The sequence below is a fragment of the Nyctereutes procyonoides genome, unplaced genomic scaffold (genome assembly GCF_905146905.1).
Source record: "Nyctereutes procyonoides isolate TBG_1078 unplaced genomic scaffold, NYPRO_anot_genome, whole genome shotgun sequence".
In the NCBI taxonomy this organism is placed as follows: Eukaryota; Metazoa; Chordata; class Mammalia; order Carnivora; family Canidae; genus Nyctereutes; species Nyctereutes procyonoides.
Window position 1 is genome coordinate 6409731 of NW_026575026.1, and position 21651 is coordinate 6431381.

General features: G+C 38.1%; 1 protein-coding gene across 2 annotated transcripts in view; it reads left to right on the forward strand.

Moving 5' to 3' along the window:
• Nucleotides 1-4613: 4613 nt before the first annotated feature.
• The window catches only part of GC (GC vitamin D binding protein), a 34908-nt gene continuing 17870 nt past the window's right edge, over nt 4614-21651 (forward strand). The window contains exons 1-5 of one of the 2 annotated variants that reach the window (XM_055315243.1): nt 4614-4812; nt 17018-17087; nt 17650-17782; nt 20081-20292; nt 21411-21543. In XM_055315243.1, coding sequence (XP_055171218.1) covers nt 4755-4812; nt 17018-17087; nt 17650-17782; nt 20081-20292; nt 21411-21543 — 606 coding nt within the window. In that variant the 5' untranslated portion in view covers nt 4614-4754. The remainder of the gene's footprint in view (nt 4813-17017; nt 17088-17649; nt 17783-20080; nt 20293-21410; nt 21544-21651) is intronic. The other variant, XM_055315242.1, reaches the window with a different exon arrangement.

Sequence of the window (21651 nt, forward strand, 5' to 3'; positions counted from 1 at the left end):
TCTTCAACAAATAGTGTTGGAAATAACTGGACACTTACATGCAAAAGAATGAAATTGAACCACTTATACTATACACAAAGTAAACTCAAAATATACTATGCACAAAAACTCAAAAATAAACACATGTAGGATTCAAGACCTACATGTGAGACCTGAAACCATAAAAACCCTAGAAGGGAACACAGGCAGAAAGGTGTCTGACATCAGCCATGGCAACAGTTTTCCACATATGGCTCATGAGGAAAGGGAAATAAAAACAAAAGTAAACTATTGCGACATCAAAATAAAAAGCTTTTTCACAGAAAAGGAAGCAATTAACAAAACTAAAAGGCAACCTCCTGAATGGGAGAAAAATATTTGGAAATGACATATCGGATAAGTGGTTAGTATCCAAAATATATAAAGAATTTATAAAACACCAAAAAAACCCTCAAAAAATGGGCAGAAGACATAAGCAGACATTTCTCCAAAGAAGACATACAATATAGGTGGCCAAAAGATACAGGAAAAGGTGCTCAACATCACTCAGCACCAGGGAAATGCAAATCAAAATTACAATGAGATATCACCTTACACCTGTCAGAATGGCTAGAGTCAAAAACACAAACAGGTATTGGCAAAGATAAGGAGAGAAAGGAACCTTCTTGCACTGTTGGTCAGATTGCAAACTGCTACGGCCACTCTGGAAAACACCATGGAGTTTCCTTGAAAAGTTAAAAACAGAACTACCCTATAATCCAGTAATTGCACCAGCAGATATTTACCCCCAAAATATAAAAACACTGAAACATAAGGATACACATACCCCTCTATGTTTATACAGCATCATTTATAATAGCTAAATTAGGGAAGCAGCCCAAGTAGTCATCGACAGATGAATAGAAGAAAGAAGATGTGATGTATACATTGGAATATTTTTCAGCCATCAAAAGGAATGAAATCTTGCCATTTGCAATGACACTGTTAGAGCTAGGGAGTACAATGCTGAGCAAAATAAGTCAGAGAAAGACAAATACCAAAAATGTCACTCTTATGTGGAACTTAAGAACCAAATAAAGAGGGAAAAAAGAGAGAGATGCAAACCAAGAAACAGACTCTTAACTATAGAGAACAAACTAATGGTCACCAGAGGGAATGTGGGTGGGGAGATGGATGGACTAGGTGGTGGGGATTCAAGGGTGTACTTCTGGTGATGAGCACTGGGTAATGTATGGAAGTACTGAATCACTATATTGTGCACCTGAAACTAATTTAACAATACCTGCTAACTATACTGGAATTAAAATAAGAGGGATCCCTGGGTGGCGCAGCGGTTTGGCACCTGCCTTTGGCCCAGGGCGCGATCCTGGAGACCCGGGATCGAATCCCACGTCGGGCTCCCGGTGCAAGGAGCCTGCTTCTCCCTCTGCCTGTGTCTCTGCCTCTCTCTCTCTGTGTGTGTGTGTGTGTGTGTGACTATCATAAATAAATAAAAATTTAAAAAATAATAATAATAATAAAATAAAAATAAAAAATAAAATAAAATAAGAATTGGGGAGGGGGAGTACCAGGGGTGGCCTGGATCGCTCGGTTAGTAAAGCATCTGACTTTGACTCAAGTCATGATCTCAGGGTCCTTGGACTGAGCCCTGCATCAGGACCCCCACTCAGTGGGGAGTCTGCTTGTCCTTCTCCCTCTGTCCCTCTGCCTGCTGTGTTCTCTCTCAAATAAGTAAAATCTTTAAAAAAAAAAAAAAGCAGCACATCCTGCAATGATGGTCATATTCTATTCCTACTCTGCACATCACCTTTAAGGATAATACATACTTTATGCTACTAATATCTATTTATTCAGGTCATTCATCAGGGCAAGGTACTGATACTGCACTTTAATAGCATAAGAGAAGCTGAATTAAAAGAACAATCTGGCAAATAAAATCATTTTGAAAGTAATTTCTACTGTTATACTATAATGGAAAAGTCGAGCAGCCTATAGTAGCATAGAAATGTTCAAAATACAGCTCTGGTAAATAGTATATGGTTTAAGTGTTATTAAAATAAGAAAACATAATAGAGAAAGAACTAAAGATGGGCTTTGTCTCACAATTTTGCTTAGAACTAGATTTATTTAGGTAAGAAACCTACATCTCTTCCAAAGCCAATGGCAAGATAAACAGAAGACTACTTCAATTCGGTGTTTTTGTTTTAAGATTTTATTTTTAAGTAATCTCTACACCCAACGTGGTGCTGGAACTTATAGCCCTGAAATCAAGAGTCACATGCTCTACCAACTGAGACGGCTAAAAGCCCCAACTACAACTATCAATTCTTCACAGGCAAAACCACTCCTGCAAAATTCTAATGCTTAAATATTTAATAAATAATTCCCTTTAAACATCTATTTCAGTAATAAAATTAAGTTGCCATAACTTAATAACTAGTACACAATGTACTAGTCATTGAAACAAGGGACTTCTCATTTAAGCCAATTAGGATTATCTCTTCCCAAATTTCAAACTATTGTAAGCAATCAGTATTTGAAAGATTAAGGAAACTTACAGAAATAAAATGGAGCAAAGGTTCATATATTTAGCTACTAGCATATGAGAGCCAATTTTCAGTTAGAAAAAGATAGACTCAACCAAGAGAATGCATTTGGAAGCTGTGTAGAGATTGCTCAAGAGGACATCTAAATGAGATGTCGCAATTCTTGCTACATGTAGTTTGTCATTAAACAGAAATGGTAGAGGTTATTGCAAAAGCAGAGATAAAGTTATTGTTTTTAGTGAAAAAACAGACTGATCTTAAACCCTATAGCAAATTTAATGGGAAATAATATACTCTATCTTTGAATGAACTAACCAAAAGATGACTAAAATGCTGTTAAAAAAAAAACTATAGGAGTACATATGTTGTGTTATCTTAAAAATGGAAACTAGTCTGTCAGATATTCTGAGTTCTGGGCTTCTCTTATTTTTAGACTCTTTGGCCCTCATTTAGAGTTGATTTCCAGATAATTTACAATAAGACTAAAACTTTTTCAAATTAACTTACAAAGCAAATTCGTAGTTTAGCCAAAGGAAAAGTTTAGAAGATTTTTAGTAGGCAGAAAGTTAATCTTTGAACAGTACAAAATATAGAGAAATATAAGGCTTAGACAAAACTTCCCAAGGTTACAGAGCCAGTAAGAGCTGAGTAAGGATTTGATTTCAGAGTTTGTGTAGCAATCCTTACCTGACCCTTTTTCTGGAAAACAGGGCTGGACCCAGGCAGTGATCCCATTCCAATGATGGGATGAATGATAACTGTGCCTCTCCTGGCAAGTTAGAAAACCTATCTGGGACTTGGTTCCCTCTTCTGTAAAGTGTTCCCTTGTCTGCATTCCATAAGGCCTCTATGAGCTCTCTCAAGTTATATTATCCCAAAATATATTAATTTTATAGAATTCATAGAAAAAATTTTTTAAGATTTTGAGAGCAAGCACAAGCCAGGAGGAGGGGCAGAGGAAGAGGGACGAGCAGACTCCCACTGAGCAAGGAGCCTAAAGCAGGACAGGATCAATCCTGAGACTCTGAGATTATGACCCAAGCTTAAGGCAGATACTTAGCCAACTGAGCCACCCAGGTGCCCCCACAGAAAGAACTTTAAATGAGCTCTGGGGAATCCAAGACTTGCTACTAGTTTTTATGATTTGGAGCAAGTCATTTACCACCACCACCACCACCACCACCACCACCACCACCACCCTAGTTATTTGCCTCACTTCAAGTATTATTTTTAATACGTATTAAGATAGTGTGTGGATGGCTCAGTCATTTCAGTGTCTGCCTTCAGCTCAGGTCATGATCTTGGGTTCCTGGGATGAAGCCCCGCACCAGGCTCCTTGCTCAGTGGGGAGTCAGGTTCCCCAGCTCCCTCTACTCTCCCCCTTTCATGCTCAGTCTCTCATAAATCAATAAAATAAAATTTAAAAAATATTAAAATAGGTCAATATTTCAAAAAGTAATAGCACATAATGTACTATCCCACCATCATCAATAAAATTTTACAACATTAAGATTATGGAACTAGGCAACTGTTATAAATTGGCTTCTCAGGGCAGCCCAGGTGGCTCAGTGGTTTAGCACCGCCATCAGCCCAGGGGGTGGATCGAATCCTAGGTTAAGCTCCCTGCATGGAGCCTGCTTCTCCCTCTGCGTGTGTCTCTGCCTCTCTGTCTCTCTCATGAATAAATAAATAAAATCTTTTTTAAAAAAATTGGCTTCTCATGTCCCCACCACACAGCCTTAGAACTTAAATATATCTAATCTTCAGTATTTTAAGGTAATCCTTAATTTGAAGTAAATTTGAAGAAAGAAAAACAGACCAACAAAAACCTCCAGGTTTCCATTTATGTATGAGAAGGACAGGGAGGATCCAAAGACACATAACCTTATAAGGGGAAAGGGAGGGAAATGTGCCAATTAATATATTAAGTCCATTTTAGTAAAAAGCAGCAGTGAGAAAAAAATACTATGTATTTCCTGACTCTTTTGCAGTTTGACAAAGTTAATGATTAATATCACTTACATTTTCCCCCAGGATGTCTATTTGCCTTGATTGATATTATTTTATCTCTTGTGGGCCAAGGATGATGCCCTTGCTTTTGTGTAGAGATTAATAATTGATTAGTTCATAGTCAAGAATTTTAGTAAAAGGGAATTGGTTACTTTGAGCTGCTACTTTTTACTGGGTAACGTACAGGAGACGGGAGTTACAGAACTTGCCAGCAGAAAAATGAAGAGGATCCTGGTTTTTCTGTTTGCTGTAGCATTTGTGCATGCTCTAGAAAGAGGTAAGAGCTTCCAGTACTGTGATCATTTATAAGAGCTCTTAGTAGTCTGGATTTTCTAATATTGTTTTTAAAAGTTATATAAAAGATGAAGAACAGAGAGTTGTAAGCATCAGAGAGGCACTTATCTGAGCTCAAATGTGGCAAATAGCATTGAATTGGAATGTGCAAGAAATCAAGAACCTCATAAAAGGAAAATCATAATTTTTCAATTATCCTTCCCTGCTTTTTTGAAAACCATGATCTGGAGGGAATTGCTTGAAATTAGAAATTTTTTTGGTTGTTAAAAGATAATGCTAATGGAAGTTGTGGTCCATTACTGTGCATCGCCCCCACCCCCACCCCAGACTTCAAAGATTTATTATCTTTGAGAGCATAATATAACTTATCAATGATGCATGAAGTCAGCTAAGATCCTTGATCCTCTTCAAGGAATTCTGTGTACATGTAATATTTGAAAATGCATCATAGTTTCTAAAAGATCCCACATGAAAGAATTTAATAGATATGAAACATGACCATCAAGATAACTAAGCTATATATTTCATTAATATTTTTCAAATGGTGTCTTCATTTTGAACAATGTGTAAAAAACTTTTCAAACGTTACAAGCTAAAATATGTGAAACAACTTCATGAGAAGTTCCCAAGCTGCAAAATCCATAATCTGTTCCAATTTACCTTTCTAGCAAATTCTTTAATGCTTATAAGGAAATCTGCATTCATCTTGCTTTGGATAACAAACTTCCATCTAGGGATGTCAGTGAACAGCCTCACCCAAGTCACATGGTAATATCCATATCAGTAGCAGAAGGTGTATCCCAGAAATTGTCTCTTACTATGACATTAATTAGCTTATTGCTTTTCTTTTTTACATTAATTTTTCCTTGATCTTTTGTCATTCGAGTTATTTCAAATTTTAAGCTACTGACTTATAGATTCTTAAGCAAGCTAGGGTCCTTATATTAAACTATGAAGTCTGAGAAATAAATAAAATAAATTGTGTCCTTTTTAAGATCTCTGAATAAGCCAACTCCTAAGAAACCCTGAAAGCTTACTCCTTTGCCCAAGGCTTCCTTGGTGGAGATCTGGACCTGAAAAATTCTACTGAAATAGGTTCAGCTCAAGATCTTCCAAACACAGAAGATCTAGTAGTGGCAAGGTCCTGGGATTATGTGTGGATGCCATAGCATGGGGCATGAGTCATTTTGAACTGCTGACTCAGTAAGTGTAAATTGGCTTCACCACCAAGGATTTTAAGTGTCCTCTGGAAAACAATATTCTGCACCCTCTTGACATCATTCAGGACTCTCTGAGGTTCTGATGAATTGGATGCTAAAAACTACAATTCAGCTTCCTTAAAGGTCCAAAACTTCACAATCAGCTTGAATCAGATTACTTAGGTGTCATAGATCAGATTACATCCTGAGATATAAAATACATTTGTAAGTAATACATGTCCAATATTTGGGAACAGTAGTCCTGAGACATCAGTCCTCTATTCTATAATCTCTGAGTATGACCCAAATGACCAAGTCAATGATTTACCTGGAAGCTAGGTGTACTGATTCCTGGCAGAAAGTTACAAGGTATATAGATTAAAGGAATTGCGAGGAGGTTTGGATGGTAGGGGAGGAGTTTGGGTCGCAGTTCTTCCTGCCTATTATATATAGTTTTAGAGAGTGGACCAACAATCCACGGTATGTATCCAGAACATCTTTTTGAAAGTGTAGTTCATTTAAGACTCATCTTGGAAAAGTTTCTGTGGCGAAACACATTTAAGAATGAAGCCATGCATTAGCCCTTCTTGGTGGGTTTAGGATCAATGTCTTTGCTATCCTAAAGGTTATGAGAAGTCATACAAGAAAGAAACGTTATTTAACCCAGTTTCCCAAACACATGGCTCTTTCCTAAAATGCTCAGAGCCCATGGAAGTGTTCTTTGGGAAACCTCAGGTTTAAGATGGATATTGCTATAGCTTGACATGAATATCGTCTCCAGTCATGCCAGTCCTCTCCTATCAAATGGCACTGGAGATTCAGTTCATAAGCCCTTGGTACATCTTGGAAGATAAGGGCTTTACCAAACATGCCAAATCTAGAAGGAGTCATAAGAAAATATCCACTTTAGCTATCTCATGAGAGGCAAGCAGTCTGTGTGCACCAACTGCCTCTCCACTTAGTATCTTTTCTCAGGACTCAAATCTAAAATGTCATCTTTCCCAGGAAAGCAGGAAGTCTGCTGACACAGCTACATGATTACTAAGGAAATAATACTACAGGAAATAAATCTCTGCATTTTACAGGAGCTATTGGCACTAAAAGGATATTATGAACATTTTCCTTTTTGCTTTAAGCATTGCATTCTCAGCATCTGTATTGTTACTTTGTAGGATATCAAATAGCAAGAAGAAAGTAAGTCCTTTGGGTTGGTGGGTAAGCTGCATTTTTCCTTCTCTCTCTCGCCTGTCAGCCCCAGACAATATGGGTTATCCCAAACTCACCAGTCGCCACTGAATCGCTGTTTCTCTTTTCTACAAGTTGCCCCTTCATTAGCAGCCATACTAAAAACCAATTGCCCTAAGTTTGATTTAGGAACATAGTTGTACAGAATGCAAGGGAAGTAGGTATCTTCTCTATTTTCTCAGAGAGGTCTTTACATCCTCTCTACAAAATCTACATAATGGTTATTGAGGGAGTGACCTAGGATATGAGATCTACATGATGAAAAGACAGCCATGCAGAGATCTAGAAGAGTGTTTCAAGCTGAAGGAACAGAGGTGCAAAAGTCCTATGAACAAGCATGGCTTGATTCAAGTTCACAAAGCATCGAGGGTAAAAGCACAAAAGAGGCTTAGCCAGGATGGAAAAGGAGGAGCTGCTAAAGTTGCAGAGATAGCTGACTTCATCATCAAAGGCAATGTTAAGGTCCCTGGGAGTCATTAGCACTGTGACACTCCACCACTGTAACGTATAATGCCAGGGATGCACTCACCATCATGTGTATAGCATAGGCTAAGGATGCAGGCTTCTAAAGGTCATGAGATTAATCTAGGAGTAATAAATAAAGAATCTTTAAGAGGCATTGATTACCCTTCTCCCTGGGTGTTTATGGCCTCTTAAACTCTTTATTATGCCCAACTACCCCACTCTGTTTCCCCCACCACCACCACTCCGGTTCACCCCGCATCAGCCACAGACCCCTACACTATCCCACACACTACACTCTGCACCTAAGGGCCTTGCACTAGCCCCACCCCCAGCAGATCCCCCTAACATCCACATGGCTCCCTTCCTCATGTCCTTCACGTGTCTGCTCCAAGTTCATGTACAGAAGAGCCTTCCCTGATCAACGTTTCTCAAATAGCACTGACCACTTCATTTTTCTCTCTCCTCTCACCCTGCTTTATTTTTCTTTTAGGTATTCATCACCTTGCCTGGATCATCAGCTGTTCATATGTTTATCATAACAAATGTAAACCTAACCTAAGAACCTAAGCTCCATGAGATCAAGTAGTTTATTTTGTCCATTGCTTGATTCCCCATTTTAGAATACTACTTTCCATGTAATATGCATTCAATGATGTTTTTGCATGTAAAAATCACAAAATTAGGATTGTTAGAGTATCTATCTCAGAAGGTAGTTTGAGTATTTAAGGAAAATTAAATTTCAACTACAACACCTAATAGACATCTTTCTTATAAACAGTAAACTATGTAATTGTAAAGGTTTATAAAGTATCCACTGTGAAACATTGGTCTAAGAGTCTATGCACTGGAAAAAAGACAATATTCACAATATGCCAGCATGTTCAAGATCTTTTGAATAGATTTCATTCATCATTACAACACCCTGATCAACGCACTTTAAAAGTGAAAGAATCTGTAGGAGGGAAGGTGAGCAGCTTATCCAAGGAAACCAAGCTAGTAAGTGGAAGATCAGAATTTTACAGAGATTAGTTAGGTTTAGAAAGACAGTCCTCACCATCATGGCTTTGCTGCTGCTCAAGGGACAGATATCTGAACAATCTTTCAATAATCTAAGAACAAAAGAGAAAACTAATACACTGGCACCAGTTTAGGGGGAGTTTAGTAAAATTCATGCTGCCTACTATGGTCATCTGAAACTGATCCAAACTGTAGCTCATCTGTACTACACGATCTGGCTCTGTCTTCTAACTTCCCTATTCTAGTACCATCACCTTGGAATTGTTTATGATCAATCCCGTAGAGACTTCCTGGATTTTATTGTATTCATTTTTGCTATCTATCGCCAATCACTTCAATATTCTACCAATTTCATCCCTGAAATAGATCAGCCTTGTACAGAGCATTCTGCTATAGACAACCTCCTCAGAACTCCCTTTTGCCTCTCTCTTTTATGTCCTACATGTACCTAGTTCAAGGCCTGTGAACACTGCCTCTCGTATCTACTTCATTTCCACACACTGTCCTTGTCCGAGCCCTTATTCCCCTTTACCTGACTAGTGTAATGGCTTCCTAATCAAATCCCTACCTCCCATCTCTTCCCCAGTCAATTCATACTAAAATACTAGATTATCAGGCTTTTTATTGTAACTGGAATCCAAAAAAATGAGCTGCATAAAAGTCAGGATCACTATTGAGAGATTAATGAAATGAGGAATCCTATAACTGGCAAGTAGGATTCCATGGATCAGGCTGTCTGATACAAATCCACCCCAATTCTGGTCTCTGTTTAGAGCCACCTGCTGGTGACTTCAGACTTAAATAGGAATATGTGGTAAGCAGAATAAAGGCCCTTCAAAAATGCCTATATCCCAAAGCCCAGAACCTATGATTAGGGTAGGTTACATAGCAAAAGGGAATTAAGAAAAAAAAGTTGCGAATCAGCTGACCTTCAAATAGAAAAATAATGCCAGGTTATCTGTGCAGGGTCAATGTAATCACCAGGTGCTTTAAGGTAGAAGAGAATCAGCACAGATTCAGAGGAAGGTATGACTAAGGAAAAAAGAGAGATGAAAAATTGCCGGCTTTGAAAATGGACCTAAACAATGTAGGCCACTTCTTGAAGTTGGAAAAGGCAAGGAAACAGAGGATCTCCTCGAGCCTCCAGGAAGCACATAGTCCTAAGGACACTTTGATTTTAGCCCAAAAGGAACTGTCAAACTACAAGATAGTAAATTTGTATTGATTAGACCACTGAATTTGTGGTAATTTGTTACAGTAGCCAGTACAGTTGGCTTCTGAGTCCTGTGACAAGTTGAGACTTCCCAGAGAAAAGGAGCACTGAGCCAAGACATCTCAGTGTTGACAGGCTACCATTTTATTTGCCAGATCCAGTGAGAGTGGGCCAGGAGATGACTGGGGTGCATGTTAACTAATTTCCCTGCTCTCTGGGAGTTTTCTATTTTTACCTTCTCTCCCATATTCCTCTCACCAGAAAGTAATTTAACCTACCATCTGCCAGAAGGACTGGAGCAAATCACGGGATACCCATACCATGAGGTTATAGAGTATCATGTATATCATTGGATTTTGCTATATGAAGTTGCTAACATGGAATGTTTATCACGTTAGACAGGAGATGTGCAAAGCATTTTCACTTAGATTAACATATTTCATAAAACAACCTTATGAAAAAGGTACTACTGACCATCTTAAATCAAAGATTAGTCTTCCTTGTATCCCTCTACAGTAATATATTTCAATAGATATCCCATTACCTAAAAAGTAAAACTTTGGCTACCAAGCATGTGTTAAAATCCATTATTTCAGTTTTCTTATTGGGCTACTCATTTTCCAAATAGGACTTGTGATTTTCTGACTTCAGATGTCTCTTCAAGTTGTTCTCTCCACTTAAAAATACTTCTCCCAACTCATTTACTTCTGTTAAAATCCTGCCCATTATTCATGATCCACTTAAAGCAATAGTTTCTTTCTTGAGACTTTCTCAAAGCCCTCTTCCATTCTGAAGTTTTGGAATGCTTTGTTTCAATCTCCTCTATGGCAATGAGCACTATGGGTGTTATATGCTTATCTCTACTAATAGACTTCAATTTCTTAAATATTGATGGCTTCAGAGTTTTTTGCATGGCACCTTTTTATTCTTATATTGCTTTATTTTTTTTTAATTTTTTAATTTTTTTATTTATTTATGATAGTCACACACACACACAGAGAGAGAGAGAGAGAGAGGCAGAGACATAGGCAGAGGGAGAAGCAGGCTCCATGCACCGGGAGCCCGATGTGGGATTCGATCCCAGGTCTCCAGGATCGCGCCTTGGGCCAAAGGCAGGCGCCAAACCGCTGCGCCACCCAAGGATCCCTTATATTGCTTTAAAAACTAAGCCTGGGGGCACCAGGGTGGCTCAGTTGGTTAAAAGGTCTGCTTTCAGCTCAGGTCATGATCCAGACATCAGCATCCTGGGATAGAGCTCAGAGTCTGGCTCTGTGCCCAGCAGGGAACCTGCTTGTCCCTCTCCCTCTGCCCTTCCCCCCACTCATGCTCCCTCTAATAAATAAAATCTTTAAAAACAAAACAAAACAAACCCTAAGTCCTGCAATGCATTCTAAATTTCTAAGTCAAGATGCAGAAGCTATCACCCTCACATATCCCAAAGGTGGGAAAAGAAACTTGCTCGCTAATCTTCACCCCTGCAAAAACATTTGTCAATAACAAGGTGAACAAGGTGCCCAACCTGTGAAGGCAAGGGGAGGTGGAATGAGATGTATGGAGGAAGAATGCCTCCTTTAAGACTTTGGTGGGTGTAGCATTTACGTAGGTGACCACCTGCAGGGACCCAAGGTTGTTAAATTTGAATGAGTCTATGAGGTCATTCTCTACTGTAATTATAGTTTTTGGGCAACTGACCAAAACTGACCATACATCTCCTTTTTTTTTTAATTTTCAAAGTCTAAACTGAAGCTTTATTCTTCTAATGGAATCCTAAGACGTAAATTTAATTTCCTCTAGATGGTTTAGTCTATAGATGTCATGTAGAGTTCTAGGTTTAGTACTAAAAGGATTGAATTTCTGTTGATTCAAAGCCAGAAGACTGCATACCTGCCTGCCATAATTATCAATATGAAAAACCATATTAATGCTTTATGATGAGAAATGTCAGTAGAAAAGAGAATTTTTTAAAAGCCTGAAAAATGAAATAAAGTATTAATTTGTCATTTCTCCATTGACAATGTTTCTAGTAATAAATCGGTAGTTTTCTTTAGCTGCAATAATTAGGGGAGTTTCCTAAATCAGTCCAGCAATGTGATATCAACATCTAGCCTGACCAGTTTGAATAGATACTACAAACCATAAAGTCAAACACACACACACACACACACACACACACACACACCTCAAATATACTGACATTTTCTGACAGATAAGTCTATCGATGCATAATAGAAATGAAAATGCCAAAGAAATGAAGTTACAAAATACTGAATGCCCAACGAAACACTGAAAACCAAGGATTATCCAGAACAAAATAGGAAAATAGTAACACAATGCAATTTCTAGCATTCTGTAGAAGCATGTACTCAATTCAGTGTTATTTGGGATACAGCCACCACTCCTGGTATGTAAACAACTTTTAGAGGAGATCAAAATTGTTTTAGAGAAATATTCTAACAGTAGTTAAAGCATTCAAAATATACTTTTTAACAAAGTTTGCAACAAGATGGTGGTATCTTATTATCCATCCCCACTAGATTGAACGTTCCATGAGGGCAGACATAGATCTATTTTGCTCTCCATTCAATATTTAATACTGAACCTGGTACAGAGCAGGTCTTCAAAACATATCTGTTTGCACGTATGAATGTTGTTAGCTGTGTTGAGAGAGATGAAGTACATGAAGCAATAAAATTTTCCTGAAAATAAAGTTTTCAGAAGTCTTGAATTAGATACAACTTACCAGAATATTTCACAATACAGGTAGAAATGGGACAGGCTATTGCAAAAAGCAAAAATTCTGTTAATGAAGTTTGTAAACATTTAGTGCTGAGGGGTCACTTGATGTGAACCTGATTTCACCAGAGTCACTGAGATTATGTCAATATTTACTGGGGTTGTATCAAAGTTCAGATTGTCTTCTTCATGAACACATGGAACATTAAAGAACAGACTCATTTACCATTCATTCGAGATAGGATTTAATTATATGAATCAAAGGGAGTTCAACTGGTATGAAAACATTTAGCAGTACTCCATGGAATAAGGAATCAATTTGTAATAATCACACTGCAAATTAACTTCAGTATTTGGTTTTTGGACCATGAGAAAATAATTAATGTATTTGCTTAGGTTTGTAATCTATAGATCTCTGTAGATAAATAAGTTAAAAAAAATTAATCAGAAACATATTTTGAGTATTCCACTTGAAAGATACATAGTACAACAGCTTCCTCTACAGGTTATTTCTTTAAGAGATTTTTACCCTTATATTTTAACTCTAGACTTTCTCAGTGACTCTTTTGAGTTTCCTTCCTTGCTTCTGTCAACCCGAAGGCTGAATTTTCAGCAAAAATGATTCCCAAACCATTTTAAGTCATGTAGTTGATCGAGTTTCACCATTTTGCTGTTGTTATTTTGCATTCTAACTAAAGCAGTACCTAACACCTATGGATTCTAATGCATTTTAGTGCAAATACCAGTTGGTTTAATTAAAGCTATTGAACAGGGAATAATCTGTGGTATCCAGTTATACTACGTTCACATATACTCCCATTCCCGTAACACAGTGAAACTTCTTTTTTGGTGAAGTGAGAGATCTGAATCTGGAAGGCTAGAAACAAAATATTTCTTTAAATGTTCATCATGAGTATACCATTTGAATATAGGCTCTCACTCTTCATGTTATTGAACGTTTGCAATCAAAGTAACAAAAATGACTTCTTTTTATAGGGAAACTTTGTTAAACAAAGTTAGCTTCTCTGCATTTAAAAGAGAAAAGCTATTATTGGGACTATTTTTTTGCAGTTTAAAACAGTAAGCTGGGACATCTGTATAGCTCAGCAGTTGAGCATCTGCCTTTGGCTCAGGGCATGATCCTGGGGTCCCACAATCAAGTCCCACATCAGGTTCCCTGCATGGAGCCTGCTTCTCCCTCTGCCTGTGTCTATGCCTCTCTCTCTCTCTCCGTGTCTCTCATGAATAAATAATAAAATCTTTAAAAAAAATAAAATGCAGTAAGCTTTGGGCAGGGGGTGGGGCGGTACAGGAAAGAGAAGAGATTCCATATCATTTCTTACTCTTTTTTTCCTACTTATTTGAGAGAGTGCATGCATGCATACAAGCAGGGGATAGGGGAGTACAGGGAAGAGAAGCAGTTTCCCCAATCGAGTGGGAAGCCCAACACGGGCTCAATCCCAGGACCCTGAGTTCATGACCTGAGCTGAAAGCAGACACGTAGCCAACTGAGCCATCCAGGCACACCAATTTCTTTCTATTTCTAAAAGGAATGATTTTGTAATCCTTTGGATGTGATCTTACAGATCATAAGGATACAATCTTGTACTAAATTCAGGAATCTTTAATACATATGGTTATTTAAATTACACTTGATTATTTCCAGGGCAAAACAAACTCACTTCCTAAAAAAACTGTTCATTGTTTATTAGTCATGGCTATAATAAAGTTCTCGTATGTTGAACTAAGATCTACCACTAGCTGTTTTTCTTAGCTCTACCTTAGGAACAACATAAAATAACTCTATGGACATCCTAATGGTACATCCTTCACTATAGGAGGACAGCTCTCCCCTAATTCTTTCCTTCATGCCCTAATCGCCAGTCTCATTGAATACCATTAATGATTAATGGAAGTTTCTGGCATTATTTTGACCTTTTGAAACTGTGACAGTATCTGACCTTGTAAACTAGTCAATACATTCTAGAAGATGTACTAGATGTGAAGGTCCTCAGCTTTAACAGGTTCATTCCAAGTGGCTTTTCATACTCCATTGTTAATTTTATCAATCCTGCTGTCTTATCCTGGTTTCCTAGATAATGTGAGATCTGAACGTAGTTTCTTTCCCACCCTTTAGGATTTTTTTAAAAAGATTTATTTATTTATTTATTTATTTATTTATTTATTTATTTACTTCCTTATTTACGAGAGACACAGACTGAGAGAGAAAGACAGAGACACAGGCAGAGGGAGAAGCAGGCTCCTCGCAGGATCTGGATCCTGCATCCCGGGATCACGACCTGAGCCAGGGGCAGACGCCCAGCTGCTAAGACCCCCAGGCGTCCCTCCCACCCTTTAGGATTCTGATGGAATGTGTCAATGAGGGGCTCACTTACACAAACTGCTGTTTAGGAACGTCTTTGTCCCTCGATTCTGAGTCTTCCCACAGCAGTAAAATACTCTGAGCACTCTACCTGAAAGATATAGGTGCAGCAGCTTCCTCTACAGGGAGTTTTTGTCAGAAATCTAACACATCCTAAAGAGAACATTTTCAAAAAGTTAAAAAAAAAAATTTCCTCCCAGCCTTATATCCAAGCAGTATCCCCTCCACTCCAAACCTTCAAAGACCACAATCTACCCTGGCTTCCTTATGTTCCTGCTTTCAGAGCTGTAACTGGGGGAGGCAAAGGCACCATAGGAGGGGAAACGTCATGACAGAAGTTGCCATTTTATCACCTGAGATCGATTGCTTAATATTTAAAATCCAGGAAAAAAACACTTACTAATCCTGAACACACTTAGAAACTGGACCATTGATATACTTCTTACATTTTTCCTCCAAAAGCTGTATCACAAAATGTTGGAATGTTTCCTAGACTTATTCGTATAAATGATGAATCAGGAAATAACACCATGGACTGCTTCCATACCTCCACCCTATTGTATTATGGAATGGGTATGTTGAACGGGTGGGTCTTAAAGAACTTACCTCCTCCTGTGGGAACTAGCTCTTCCCAACCACTTGAATGGACCTAAGAGTAGGTTTGATGATTTTTCTGTTCACATAAAGAGGTCCTCTTGTCCTTTTGAACTTCAAAATAACTACCTTCTAATAGTCAGGGAATGTCTGGTTTGTTTAGTAGCCAAACATGTGTAAGTTCCTTTGAAGTTGAAGCTACTCCCCCCATATCAGTCCTGTTGCCTATGGTGGCAATAAGAGACATGTACACTTTTCTTCTCTGCCTATTCTCTCCTCCCTTCTCCCCTTCTCTAGACTGCTTTTACCTCTTCCAAGGTTACCACAGGCAAGGGAGAAGCTAGCAGGAGAGGTAGGCAGCATAATTTCTGGAATCTCTTACATTCAACCAACACCTTAAGATTTTAAGCTGTCTCCTCTGCACAGAGGTGTCCACTACTGGCAGCCCACTGCTCTCTAGTGCCTACCCCCACTCCCAAAATTAAGACAACTCCTGGCTGTCTTGCTCTCCTGCTTGATCTACATCAGGTCCGTAGGCCACAGCACAGCTTCTCACTCAAATTCCTCACCCTTTGTTGCCCCCAGGCCACTCCACCAGCCCTTCTCACCCTCTAATATTCTCTAGTCTGAATCAGACACTTGTCATTGTACCCCAAACTCCAGAAGTCATCTATTAAGGCCTGAATGTTTTCCCTTAAGCCCTGCACCATGCCTGCAATGAAGGGAAGCACTCTCCACTCATTTCTCCAAACCCACTGCACAGGCAAATTACTTCTTGGAGAAAGTGGTCAAATTTCGATTTTTCCCCTCAGCTGAATTCCTCGCATTCCTTGATAGAATTTGGAGATGGGTAATGGAGCAATACCAGCTCACATACCTCCTTTAACGTCCTACATTAGTGGGACTAGCTCTCCACTATGTACATATGTAGACAAACTCTCCATTTATTTATTTATTTTTGTTCTTTTCAATGCCTTTGGTGAAATGAAGACAAAGAAAGAATAAAAAGAAAAAAAAAGAAAGAATAAAAAGTTCCATTTTAGCATTATTGTAAAGAAGGGACCTAAGAGAATGCTTGTCATTATCAATAGGTTCTGATATCATTTGACTTAACTGCTTTCATTCAGTATTAGTGCATTTGTTCTGCTGTCCATTATAAATTTATAGCAGACCACAAAATTGATCTGTAAGAAAACAGCTAGAAAGGCCCCCCCAAAATGAAATTGTATATAGAGAAAAATGCTACTTTCACCTTGGGTGAATCATGTAGAAGATGTACACATAATGCAACATTCATTAAACAGGAAAAGATATAGATTTTTCTATTTCTGGTTCATAGGCCGAGATTATGAGAAGGAAAAAGTTTGCAAGGAACTTGCCAATCTGGGAAAAGATGACTTCACATCTTTGTAAGTATGAGGTATTCCCTGACTCTCTTGAGTGAAATGTGAATGAAACCATGTGTGAGGGAACTTCAATTCAGCACGCTGAACCATTCTCTGAACATTTTAAAAAGATAGAACCCAACGTGGCCACAGATGTCAGGCCAGTGGAGGACATCCAAAGATTCCAGTTGATTATTGTTACTAGGGTCTGAGAATTCGTTAGCAGTAAGTTTATTAATAGAGTTAAGGGAATAAGCATAGTTTTCTAGTGTAAATTAGAATGCAAAGAGTATATAGAAGGACCATGGCAAAAAAAAGATAAGAAGATACAGAACAGGTCTATGGGGGAGGCTCAGAGAGAGGAAAGAACAGGAGGCTGCTCAGATAAAACCCCCAAATCCAACTTCCATTTTACAAGGGAAGTTTGTCTGGAAAAAGACCCAAGTTTTAAAAGTCAAACTCATGTTCTTTTCATTAAAGAAGGTATACAATATGCTTGTTAAACACTGAACAAGTATTTCATGTTTAAATAAGTACAAATGTGAAATTTTTTAAAATTCTAAATATATTGACTTATTTTCCTCAGATCAATGGTCTTATATAGCAGAAAGTTTCCCAGTAGCACATTTGAACAGATCAGTCACCTCGTGAACGAAGTTGTCTCCTTGACAGAAACTTGCTGTGCTGAAGGGGCTGACCCGGACTGCTATGACCACAGGGTAGGTTTATGTGCTTGCCCATGCCCATGGTGGCCCAGAGAAGAAGCCAAGAAAGACCCATTATGACCCATCTTGGAGAAATCTTAGACTGCAACTCCATCTACTTCAACTTTGGGATACTTAGAAAACCTGTTCCTCCCAGATCCCAGGCTTATTCTAGTAAAATTAATTAGTTTTGCCAATCAGTCCTACAAGGTTCAAATGAGAAAACTCGGACATATTAATTCATGAACCTCTTGTAATAATATATTCTGTGTGTCTTAAAAGTCTACCCATAACCATACATTTATCATGTTAAGACTGATACCAACTGCCCCAGAATAATTTAGTGTTGGCCTCAGAGAGGTTCAAAAGTTGCTATACATGCTCTTTCTCTCTCTCTCTCTCTCTCTCTCTCTCTCTCTCTCTCACACACACACACACACACACACACACACACACACCCTAGGTTCTCCCTTGAAGTATAAAAGCAGAAGTTAAAATGCTGAAGTGACAGGGTTTCAAAAAGTAAACAGGAGCTGGAAAAGGTGAAACCACAGGTATTTCTAGCAATTTCCTAATGCAGTCATGAGGCCTCATGCAAAGTACATTTAGATGCATCTTGATAAAGACCTCCACAGACAACTATCTTCTTGCTCAAGCCTCTAGAAACCATGCTTCAAAGACCTGATTAGAATATATTCTACACAATGATGATTCTTACCCATTAATTGTTTTATCTGGCCCTTAGGTATCTTCTAAAGAATTTTAATCATTTTCTTCCACCACCAGTTCCATAAAACCCAAAATTTATTTCAACTTGACCTTCTGCCCTACCTTAAAATAAACTCCCAATCATGATCACTAATACATTTTTATTTATATTTCATGTATTTGCTAAGTGATCCCTTTAAAAAAAGATTTTATTTATTTATTCATGAAAGACACAGAGAGGCAGAGACACAGGCAATGGGAGAAGCGGGCTCCCTGTGGGGAACCTGATGCAGGACTCAATTCCAGGACCCTAAGATCATGACCTGAGCCAAAAAGATGCTCAACCACTGAGCCACCCTGGTGTCCCTGATCCCTTGACCAGAGATAAGCTCCACATTAGTAGAGACAGATGATAACAAAACAGAGATGGCACTTTTTTTCAAAGCACCTTCCTCTTTCTCCTGTTTGTTCAAAGCATTTTTAAAAATATGTTGAATCTTTTCAAACTTTTTTTTTTGGAAAGACAGTAATAAAGAAAAAAAAACAGGTTTGCCAGGGAAAGAAATGGAAAAGGAATTCACTGACTAAAGAGATAAGGATAAAAAGAGTTCCTAAGAATTCCTAAAGTTCGGAGAGTCTGATGGAAAGTAGGTGTAGGAGAGAAGGAGAGGTTTACTTTTGGTTTACATAACTATTTCATCATGTCGCTTTCCTTCATTTATAAGAAAGATCCGTGGAAGTTGTGTTTTTAGAAGATGACAAACTTATAAGTATAAGGATATCAAGGCACTTTTCCCCAAGTATATCCCAAGATAGGTTTTTATATGGGAAGGATTTCAATTCTACATTTATTCCAAATATCAGATCTTTTCCAATAATAACATTTTGCTGCTGCAGTTGCTTTGGTGGTGCCCTTACCATGGGCTTAGTCGGCCCAAGTGTTATCCGTGTGCCAGTGTGGAGGCAGTACATTCAGTTGCCCCAGTGGTTTTCAACCTATGCTGCACATCAGGATAAATACCAAGGTTTTGGGAAACAGATCCTTGGGCCTCCCCTTTGACTTAATGAATCAGAATTTCTGCATTGTACAGCCCAGGCACCACATTTCATATACTCTGATTCTGATGCAAAAGCAGACTGCAGAATGACTGGGTAAAAGAATACAAACAGATGTAGAAGACTAAAGCTGTCGAGAATGAAGTCTGCTCATTTAATAAAAGGAGATGCTCCTTCTCCCTGGGTTATTTGCAGCAGAAAGCAGGTGGATATCAGAATTAGCAGTGGAGCTTTTTCAAATGACCTCACTTAATATCTCCCTAGAGAAACATGGAGAAGGATAAAAACTCCAATGGCTACAAACACAGTCCACACTTGTTAATGAAGGCTCTGTTTTTGTCTGAGTCATTTATTAACATAAGACCTTGCACTTGCCTATAACTATACAAATTGTCATATTGATAAGTCATCTGATGGAGCTTTTGGCATGGACGGTTCATTACTAATGAGAATTTTAAAATTTAAGACTAAGATATCATATTGAATAGAGAACTATAAGCCTGGAAACTTCCATATAGGAGTTGACTTGTTTTTCTTCTCTTATTCTAGACCTCAGCATTGTCTGCTAGGTCCTGTGAAAAGGACTCTCCATTCCCAGTACACCCAGGAACTGCTGAGTGCTGTACCAGAGAGGGCCTTGAACGGAAACTCTGTATGGCTGCCCTGAAGCACCAGCCACAAGAATTTCCTACCTATGTAGAGCCAACAAATGATGAAATATGTGAGGCATTCAGGAAAGATCCCAAAGACTTTGCTGAGAAGTAAGCTGCTCGTATCCTAAGTAAAACTTCAAGGCAAAAAATATCAGAAGTGTGTTGAATCTAATGCCCTACTCTATACAAACACCTCTTCTACAGCAACCTGGACAATTTTCAATAAGAACTTGACTCTTACCTAAGATTTCTCATCTCAGCCAGTGCTGGTTATTGTAAATACCTTTCTCAGATAGAAATGAAGTCAACTTTCTAAAAGTCCCAAACTTAGTTCTATTGTCTGAAACAGAATCACTTAGATTCCCTGTCTATGTGACATTTTCAAATATTTGACAGCTATTGTGATTCCCCTTATGCTAGGGATCCCTTATGCATACTGCATCAGATAGATTTTTTCCCCATTTTTGTTAGTTTTTGTGATCTTTCAAGACTAATATAAGAATATATAATCTGGCTCCTCATGAATGTTAAACAATGAGATGGTCAAAATTACATGCTCACTTATGTGGTATAATAGGCCACGTTGACAACTGTTTCTAGGGATGTAGGAATAAAAAAACTTAAGCTTTGGTGAACACTAAGCATTTAAAATGTGCACAGCAATACAATTCTATTTATGATAATGACAAATACATATACAAAAGTCAAATTCAATGTCACTCAAATTGGCTTTGGAAGTTTGAAGTTAAGGTCATGATTTTATAAAAATTCATTGGCTTTCTCATCCCTGGAAATTTTCAGAGAAGCTTTTGCCCAAGATTTCAGAGTCTCCTATAGACCCTTAAGGGCTTATGCTCCTAAAAATTAAAAATTTCAGCAAATAAGCAAGTGTATATGTAGCAATTGTCAAGAATAGTAAAATGGGATAGATAATGAAACGTAAATGTGTTTTATTTTAACTTGTTCAATCAACACTGATAAGCAATTACCATGAGCCAGTAAAGAGACAAATAGCCCCTCCTCTCAATTAATCCGTATGGAAATTTAAGACATTACTTGAATGAAAATACTGATTAAAAGTGACTAGTATTTTGCCGATTCTTTAAATCCTGAGCACCTTTTATATAACTAACATAATGCATCCTTTTTTCATCAATGTGCTTATAAAAAAACTAGATTCTGCTTCCCACAAATGTTTTGACCAATCCTGTTTTCCCTCCCAACAGATTTATGTATGAATATTCCATTAATTATGGACAAGCCCCTCTATCACTCTTAGTCGGTTATACCAAGAGTTATCTCTCTATGGTAGGGTCCTGCTGTACTTCATCAAGGCCAACAGCTTGCTTTTTGAAAGAGGTAGGTATCACTTTATTATGCAGTTATATTCTATTTTTTTTTCTTCTCCTAACGCCATTCAATTTAAATAAGGAAGTTCAGATTCTGGAATCAGTAAAACTTTCTAAA